This window comes from Sinocyclocheilus grahami, unplaced genomic scaffold (genome assembly GCF_001515645.1).
Source record: "Sinocyclocheilus grahami isolate Dianchi unplaced genomic scaffold, SAMN03320097.WGS_v1.1 scaffold205.1, whole genome shotgun sequence".
NCBI classification, from domain to species: Eukaryota; Metazoa; Chordata; class Actinopteri; order Cypriniformes; family Cyprinidae; genus Sinocyclocheilus; species Sinocyclocheilus grahami.
Genome location: NW_015505384.1, coordinates 998,972 through 1,008,841, shown reverse-complemented (window position 1 = coordinate 1,008,841; position 9,870 = coordinate 998,972). Strand labels below are relative to the sequence as shown.

The window sequence follows — 9,870 nt, the reverse complement described above, 5'->3', positions numbered from 1 at the left end:
ATTTTTCACGTAGGGCCACGTAGGTTTGGACAGCTTTTTTCCCTTAATAAATTAAATCATCATTTAAAAACTGCATTTTGTATTTACTTGCATTATCTTTGTGCAATATTTAAATTAGTTTGATGATCTGAATCTTTTAAGTGTGACATATGCAAAAAAATTAAAAAACAGGAAGGGGGCAAAAACCTTTTCACAGCACAATATATATATATATATATACACATATACATACACACACATATATATATATATATATATATATATATATATATAAAGTGACATTAAAATAGTTAGTCACTACTGAATTACTAACTGGTGATCACAAATACTAATAAAACTAATACTAATAAAATAACAAAATATTTTAATAACATAAAAACATATACTAGTTAGTTTTAAGGGATAAATGTTAAAACAACTTGCCATATCAGTCATACTACGACTTTTAGGAGTACCATTGAGTTAACAGTTTAGTACTAAGACCCCTTGAGTATTTATATTTGTCATGACTGAGTGATTATACCTACCAGTCTAAAAGACATTGTGTGGAAGGGTTCAAGTTACTGATGTTTGTAAAATCATGTTGTGTGATTCCTTTGGGAAAAATGTCATTTCAAACAATAAATGCAACTGAATAAAACAGCCCTAGTGACCAACATGCTCTTGGGAGAATTTCAGCACCACGGACAGCGAACATGGGTTTGTTTTTTTCCCCACAAAATGACTCTTTATTTCTGGGATGTGAGATCAGCAACTGAGACTTCCGATTGGGGGAAATCTGTGTACGGTGCTATTATACAGCAGTGATCACCTTCTTTTACACAGACAGAACCAGATTTTTTCTTAAGTGAAAAGGTGTCAATCTACGTTGCGGTGTTGGTAAATTCTAAATATAAAGTTCATCAGACTTTCAGGAGGTCTAACAACAGCTTACAGAATGAAACTAATAATTAAGACATTAGCACGATTAAATTCCAAACCTAGCATGTGGCTTTTGTGATGGCTCAACTATTCAGTTTGGTGCAACCAAAAAGTATGGGGGGAAAAAGTGACACAGTTATGAAGTATGCTGAGAGGAAGTAATAGGCCCTGAGTGTTCATGATGGTTATTCTGTGAGGAAATGACTTCAGTCCATAACTCTGAGGAGTTGCTAAAAGTTTGGTTTAAGTTGGTGTGCCTGAACAAAGGATCGTGAAACACACCGTCAACCCAGTTTCTAAGAGTGGCCACTGGAGACTCTTGTTTCCTCTTTGTTATGTCTGAGTCACAGTTTGAAGAAGAGCACGATGTTCCTTTATGCATGCATGATGAGTAATCAGCTTGATTTAATGACGTAGCAGTCTGTGCAAGTGACCAGATTTTTGGCTTGGTCTCAATGGTCTTTTGGCCTTGTTGAAGGTAGAGCTTTGCTTCAGTGGTAAGTCTTAAGCGGTCTTCACTAAATTCATGGACATCTCTCGAGAGCTCGGTAACAGATTCATGAAAAGCCTCTTTAAAATAGTTATCTGGACATTCGCTGGTCTCTGAACGAACGTGCATGACAAAGGAAGGTTTCGATTCGCACTCTGAGCCATCTGATTCCACTAGATCGAAGTCTTCCAGATCGCTGTGTAGTTGATCTGCATCATCCTTTCCATGGTTGTCTGGAGTTATGAAACAAATATTTAAACAGAGTATAAAAACATATATACAACAATATAATATAACACCAAAGGATGGTAACTATAATGATAACTATAACGTTTTAATAATTGTAAATCTATGAGAATAGGGAAGTTGACGAGTCATATTCCGAACTTCCGAAGGTTATCATTCTTGGTGTGAATGGGCCTGATATGTCGAACTCTAACTGCAGCGCATACAGAAGTGGCATTTGTGTACTATAACCAATCAACAACAATTTGCTGAAGTTCTGTATATCGCTATAGGCTATAAGCACAATCTGCATTTTAACCAAGAGTAACATCAAAAAGCTTTCAACAAACCACTGAATTCTTGTTCGGTTTTTATTGGCTTCCCCTGCGATTCGTCCATATCTTCTTGGTCGTCGTCACACTCTTTCTCATCTGAGGTCTTGTTGCGTGGTGACCACGTCATCTTGTTTTCCTTCTTGAGTCTTCGCCGTGCATTAGCGAACCAGGTGGACACCTGCGTAAGGGTCATCTTAGTGATGATGGCCAGCATGATCTTTTCACCCTTGGTGGGGTAGGGGTTCTTTTTATGCTCCTGCAGCCATGCTTTCAGTGTGCTGGTGGTCTCTCTGGTAGCATTTTTTCTTCTTGTGCCCACATCTACAGATCCATATCTAAACAACATGACAAGTAGTGTATTTGTTTTAAAATTGGATGCAGAATTTAAAAAAAAAAAGCTATTGTGCAAACAGTTCATTGATGCAACAAGAATAACGGTAAGGAGGTGATCATTCTTACCCATATCTGTCATACTGGTACGGTCCAATTGGGTAGTCGTAAGGGTAGTATGCAGAGCTTTGGGTGACTCTTGAATGTCCTGTTGCCACTCCATCTTTCTCACCGAGTTTACCCTAATATGAAAAAATTAAAAATTAAATAATTACAAAAGCGCTCTGTTACGATCCATACTAATGATTGGGAAAACGTTTTGTTCACCCCTAAAAAATATTATATATTTTTATTGAAATGAACCAATGAAATGCATACCAGTGGATAATATGAGGTTGAATCTGGACCATAAGTGCTGCAGGTATCATAACCGTGACTCTTTGAACAGGAGTTGCCATAGACAGCAGGAGGGATCAGGTCATGACGGCTGGAGGCCACAAGCCTACTTTCATATACAGGGCAATAAAGCGAGTTTTGAGGAGAAGCTGCCACTCCAGAGTCCAGCAGTGAACCACTAGACTCAAAGCAAGCGCTCAGAGTGTTAGAAGACATTAAAAGCTGCCAAAGAAAGCACAAATAAGCTTTAGCATGTCCTTGAAAAGTATGGAACACTTATTTCTGCATTTACACTATTAATGACTTTAAATGAGTTAAAATAACATTAGTCTACAGTGCTATCCCCATTTACGGTCAAAGTAGTTACAAGTAAAGAGTTTATGACAAAAAAAAATTTGGTTTGATGTTACGGAGTTACTGTTTCAATGCATTTGGCTGATTCTTAAATTAGGGACACTTCTGACTACATGACATTTTGTAAATGGACACTTCTGTAGTATATTTCTAATTTAATTCCAAACATTTATCACAAGTCATGGAATAAAGATCTGATCATGGCCTTCATGTGGATTTTGGAATAATATGATATGGTGTAGATTTTAATATTGATGGTAATGATGTATGACAGTAATGACATTTTTCTCTTTTTTGACAAAAAGCGAAGCCGTTCACCAGCTAATTTAACATGATAGCTAGCAGTAAAAGTATTATGTTTAAAAATGAATTCAAGAAATAACACAAAATCGATCGTTTATAAATTAAGATGTCAAATACATCACTGATCATTTTGGTAATGATGTCAAATAAACCGTTAAGAACTGTAATCTTGCCATCTCTAAATTAATTACATTTATAATCTTCAAATCTGTCATCCTGCTGTTCTGGCAAAATTATGCCACCCTATCATTTCTCATTTTGATCATAAATGTATATAAAAATAAGAACAACTTTTTTATAATATATAAAATTATATATAGTTCACAAGTGAAAAGTTACATTTCTCTGAATTTCCATGATTTTAACACTTTTTTTAAATAAATTCATAATTATGTTAATATTTCTAAGTTAATAATAAGTTATTGTTGGTATTACTATATATATATATATATATATATATATATATATATATATAGCCTAATTAGAAAGACAATATAAAAGTGTAAAGCTTTTCTAATCTATACTTAACAAAACATATGATTAAATTATTTCTTTAAAATCAATTTAGAGGTCAGAACACTTCTCCTAATTGAAGAATCACTCAATTATATTTAATTAATACAGAGTATTCACAATTAATCAGATGAACATCTGGCACTGTAAAGTAAAGTGTGAAAGTGTTCAGTAACGTTACCTGTGGTGCTGCAGGATATGAACAGCCAAACGGAGTAAATGCCATGATGAGAGTCCAGCACAGAGGAGGCTGCGGTCCCGCTGCGGGTCATCAGCTCATCGCCAAAATCTGCCATTAACTGGAGCTAAACGTCCCGTTCTTGTTTCTGTTCCTCTCTTATGCAACCAACAATACAAACGGCAAAAAAGTGCAGTATGCCAGATTCAGCGTGGTGCAGCGCTGTAGCTGAAGTTGATGAACATAACATAACAAACGTTGGCTCAGTTGCGCGTTGTTTTAAACGCCGGAGACGCTGACGTCACAGCGTCAGATTTAAAGGTCCAGATAACAAACGCGAATTGTCGCGAATCACGCCAAAAGTTGTTGTTCACAGAGCGGGACACTTTCTATAGCCGCTGTGTAACTTCAGAGTCGGACGATGCGCTCGTGTCCTCGTGAGGAGCCCGCGGGGTCTCGCTCACATTAACGAGGACGTGTTCAGTTTCTCTGCCCGCCAGCAGCCAATCACAGATCTGACTCCAGAGCACAGACAGCGCGATCGCGCGTGATTGATGACCGCCCAGAAACCATTACCATAATTGCCTTTCTATGTAGTTAGCAAACACTTTTGTACCATAACACTGAATTGGTTAAAAAAAATCTCTTGAATTATAAAACCTACATTTCAAAAAAATCACACAGTCTTAGATCGATATCTATAATAAAAATAAAAAACAAGGCCATAGTGCAATGCTGTGTAAAATACGGCTTACATCAATAATAAAAGACATTACAGTAACTTATGTTGTGGATGTACCTGCATAAAAATATTGGCCTATTATATATATATATATATATATAACCTTTTTATATATTACATATAAAATTGAAAAACAGGTGCTCAACTAAATGTAGAGGAGGTTGCAACGTTTACTCTACAAACATAAAATAAACTTTATTCCCTCATTATCAACATCACATCATGCCAGCAACAACAAAGTAAGATTAACCTCCAACCTAACCAACAACCATTTAGAAAACAAATTATATTAATACCACTTTAGAAAAATAAATCATTTTTTTTCACTCATAGATCAAAATATCTTTTTAACAGCATTATAATATATAACATATATTTTATGTATTATAAATATATATTATAATATATACATTGTGTGTGTGTGTGTGTGTGTGTGTGTGTGTGTGCACACACTTGTATAACTTGTATAACAAGGACACTGTAAAATGAAGTGTCACCAAACAATGTAAAATATGTTTTGTCTGGTTACCTTAAAAATATTAATTCTGACTGAATCAATCAGACAAAATAAAAATAAAAATAAGGGTGAGATCATATAGTTCCTTACTGGACAGCTTGGTGGAGGTCTGTCCTCGGGGATGTGTTTGTTCTCTTTTGGTAAAGATCATCTTCATTTAAGAAGTCTTTTTAAAGTCAAATAAAAAATTGACACTGTGAAGACAGTTGCAGGAGAGTAATATTGTGGTCCTTTATAGATAGGTTTGGACATCAATCAATCCACATTCAGTACCTTAAATGTGTCTCTCAGCCACCTCTGGAATCCCTCTTTATTGTGGCTGAGAGGTTTGGCCTGCCAGAGTTCATTTTATATGTATAATGCACGAGGGCACTTAACACTTTGCTCCTGAGGTCAGGAAGTCTTTTCATTAGAGATTGAAACACTGATAGACATCCCCAGTTTGAAAGCACCGTGCCCACCTAATTAATTGTTCGGACTCACAGCACATGTAACACGATTGATTACAATGTTGCTAGGTGCAGCATACGTGTAAAAAAAAAAAGTCATGACTACTTATTTGTTTCTGCATCCAGTGAACCAGTTTATTGTATGTTTTACATGATAGTGACTCAACTTTCATTTATTTTATGTTCTGACTTTTCTACTCAGTAATTGATGAAAGACGGAAAGAAAGAAAGAAAGAAAGAAAGAAAGAAAGAAAGAAAGAAAGAAAGAAAGCCCAAGAAAAAGCAAGCAACAAATAAACAAAACAATATTGGTGAATTCATTAACATTTTTAGCAATAATAACATACTAGGCTGAATGCTGGGCTCATATTAGATATTTACTATAATGTTGGGAGTAAATGTAGTATCTTTTAGTTGTAATACTAGTAATGTAAAATTATAACAAATCATTTTATTTAAAATATATATTACTATATTTTATACAAATATACAAAAATAACTGATAACCTCAGACTTCCAAGAAAATCTTCATGTTCCACAACCAAAAGTGTTAATACACAAGAAGGAGAGTGGGTTGACAAAACATGTTTGGGTCTCTCTGATGTCCCTGTCTGGTGTAGATCAGAAAGAAACTGACAGACTGTGGGACGTCCTACCACTGCAGGCGTTTAAATGGAGCTCACGGATGGACAGCTGCTTGATAGAGTTACATCATAATCTACTGAAATGTGTGTCTCAGTGATTGAATCAGTGGAAGATGAATGTGTGGAAACGGATGTGTTTACATAGATGAAGAGACCATCATTCATTGTTACAGGCAAATACAAATTGCCAGTCCTTTGACTGACAGGTTTTTTGTTGGACTGGAGAAGCAGCACATGAGCAAAAGCTTTATTTCCATTCCAAACTCCAAACACGGACAACAGTGCTTGTTCAATATATGAGCACTCTTTTCATGAAACAAATTAAATGTCATTCATGTGAGTGAACACTCTTTCTTCAGTCTCCAGGGACGGTGACAGTGGGGCTCTGCTGTCTAAAACCGACTTTCAAAAGAAGAAAGGTATGAATCTCCATACGATTGACCTTCAACCTCCGGCCACTTCCTTCCACTCTCCATCTTTCAGATTTTAGGACACTTAGCAGTTTCCAAAACCTTTCCTCTTTCCCTTCTCTATCTCTGTCCTGCTCGCTCTTGTGCTTTTTCGGTACGGATGGTCCAGGTGGGACCTATACTGCATGCTCTCAGGCAGACTATTGGTTCATCCAGGCAGAAAATGGAGGGTTGGAGGGGGAGGACAGGAAATGGAGTGGGAGTTGACTCTCTTTTCACACACTTTAGCCCTGAAGAGCTGCACCTTGGGGACCGCTGTCAAGTGGACACTTAATTCCCTCTCTACACAGGAACCCTCTCTGACAGACACAAGCAGGGAAGAACTCGACTTATTGCTGGAGTCTAAGCACAGTTTGGCATAGAAACACTGCTCGAAGAGAAGACCTCATAGAGCTGCAAGTGCTGTAACATCTAAGAGTTCTTTTGTGAGATCAACAGAGGACTTTTTGCAGTTCTGTGTTGCAAGTTCCATATACAAAACATCTAAATATGGGCAGAGTTGTTAACTAAAAGTTACTAAAAGCTTTTCTAGTAATAAGAGTCTACTTTTTTTTTGGATTTCCATCATCCCAAACACTCCTATCAACACTGGAAAGTACAATTCATTCTAGTAAATCGGTTTGCTATAAATGGCTCTCTCTTTCATATGTAGCACTGGGAAGTTCAATTAATTTTAGAGAATCAGTTCATCATAAACAACTCTCTATGTAGCACTTTAAAGTTCAATTCATTGTACTGAATCATTTCATCCTAAATGGCTCTCTCTCATACATAGTGCTGGAAAGTTTGATTCATTCTACTAAATTGCTTCATGCAAAATGGTCTCTTACATAATAACAACGATAACACTTACAGTCTAATTCATCACTATGTCTTCGACTCCTTTTATATAAATTCCGGATTATTCTAAATTGAATCTGTTTGATGTTGTCACCATAAAAAATAAACTTTTCTGCAAGAAAACTAACCTCTGGTTAAACTGTAAATTGTATCATTGGATGTTTATGAAGCAAACATTGTTGAGCTTTTCTTTCAAAGGACTAAACTGGCATAGTTTTGATCTTAAGATAATTTAACAACAAAACAATTTGTTCTTGGCATTGGTTTCTGCGTTAACATTGGCTTAACGTGATTCACCCACATAAGAATTGTTCTCAGATCCATGTAAGTGCTGCAAAAACATTCCTATCAACCCATCAGATTTACGGTTTGGAGGGCTTTAAACAACACTGTTATCAAGCAATCATTTCCTTCTGGTTTTAGAAATAGGTTGGCATTATATTAACGTTAGGCCTCTGATTATTTTAGAGGAATGTTGTTCCAGGACCAAATAGGATGCTGATTAAGTATATACATGTGTAATACTTACGTATTTACATCACAATAATACTTAACATTTTATATATATTTAATATTTAATACTTAAATAAATCTTAAATTTAGGCCAAAATATTTTTTAAGAGTAGTTTAGTTGAATGGATCAGGTCTCGGAAAAAAGTTTAAAAGTACAAGAATAGAATGCTGCTAGCAGTGAGGGGCTATAGGGAACAGGATCACACTTGGCTCATACTATTAATAGACAATTTTTGTCTAAATGACCATGGAATCATATTGTTTCCACTACAGGAAGTCTAATATGGAGTATCCAAGAGCTCAAAAAGGCGAATGCATGGAAAAAGCTTTTAGTCTTCTCTAGAGGGGGTCTGGGGACTGTAATTCCCGCACGTATGTAGTCTAGAGACCGTAGACCACTTTCTTGTGGATTTCATTTAGTAAGGGAATGTTAAGGATCTTGTATATGATATTACTATGGTAATCTTTGAAGTACCTCCATATATATATATATATATATACCATAATCATTCAGTACTATGGTATAGTACTACTCATGTGTACTGCATATTTTATAGGCATTACCATGAAGTTTAAGGTCTCCAAAATGTCAGCCAGAAAGCATTAAATGCATTGATCTGAAGCAAAATCTACCGGCTGAACTGGCAATGCACTCAAGCACACTTAACAGATCTGCTACATGTCTACGTCTATATATATATATTTGTCAATGCCTAAATCTACATCACTGTTGTTTAGTTTGATTATGCGCTCAGTGTCAAGGCGATGCTCACTAAACGCTGAAGACCAGCACAGCAGCGTCAAGCCTGATGGTGAAACAGTATGAGCAGCGAATGTCTGAGTGAAGTGACAAACACAATCCGGACAGCTGTGTGGAGTTCCAGAGGAACGGCTGTGGGAAGAGTATGTGCGTCTGCTTGGCTTGTTTTCCAGGCCAGTGCCACAGAGAGAGTGAGAGCTCTTTAAAGTATGCATTTCCCCATCCCACTGAGAGCAACGTATTCCTCCCCATCACTTCCACTTCATTACTCCCTCACCAGCCATGTATTATTCACCCACAGTCAATCCATCCTCCACTGGGACCAATGTTAGCTGAAAAACGTTTTAGCCTCTTTTACTATCTAAAGTCTGTTCTCTTGCTCTATCTTGCTCTCTCGCTCTCTCTGTATTTCTTTATCTTTTGGCCAGCCCAAAAACCACATAACAACGGTTTCTTTTTCAGTTCAAAATTATAAAAACTAGAATAAATTGTGGTTCATGCTCCGTTCATGTTTTGGATATATTAGGGGAGACCAGTGTTGGTTGGTAGATGGCTAACTTATGATTCATACATGGTCTCATTCATTCTTTTAATATGACATTACTATGCTTATATTGATAAGAATAAACATTAATATACCACTACTAGTTTTCTAAGTAGTTAAAAGTGTTAATGCTATTGTAAAATATTTAAAAAATGGTTAAATGATTTTAAATGCATCATAAATATCAGACAAATATAAATATCAGGTCATATAAATTTCAGATAAATGTGTTAGTGGAGTTTTCTCTCTCAAACTGAAAATTTTCAGTTGGTGCCAATCATCCACGTGCTGGAGCGATTTGACACAACAGCAAAACAAACCTCATGAATAAACATAATCTGTGAAA

At 36.1% G+C, this 9,870-nt stretch overlaps 1 protein-coding gene across 1 annotated transcript; it reads right to left on the bottom strand.

Moving 5' to 3' along the window:
* Window positions 1-503: 503 nt before the first annotated feature.
* LOC107595627 (iroquois-class homeodomain protein irx-4-A-like) lies at window positions 504-4,539 on the bottom strand. The gene is made up of 5 exons (XM_016286100.1): window positions 4,049-4,539; window positions 2,680-2,919; window positions 2,431-2,543; window positions 1,987-2,306; window positions 504-1,644 (listed from the first exon to the last, which is right to left on the bottom strand). Exons 1-5 carry the CDS (start codon window positions 4,091-4,093, stop codon window positions 1,058-1,060), a joined length of 1,305 nt encoding a protein of 434 aa, XP_016141586.1. The 5' UTR covers window positions 4,094-4,539; the 3' UTR covers window positions 504-1,057.
* Between the last annotated feature and the right edge of the window lie 5,331 nt (window positions 4,540-9,870).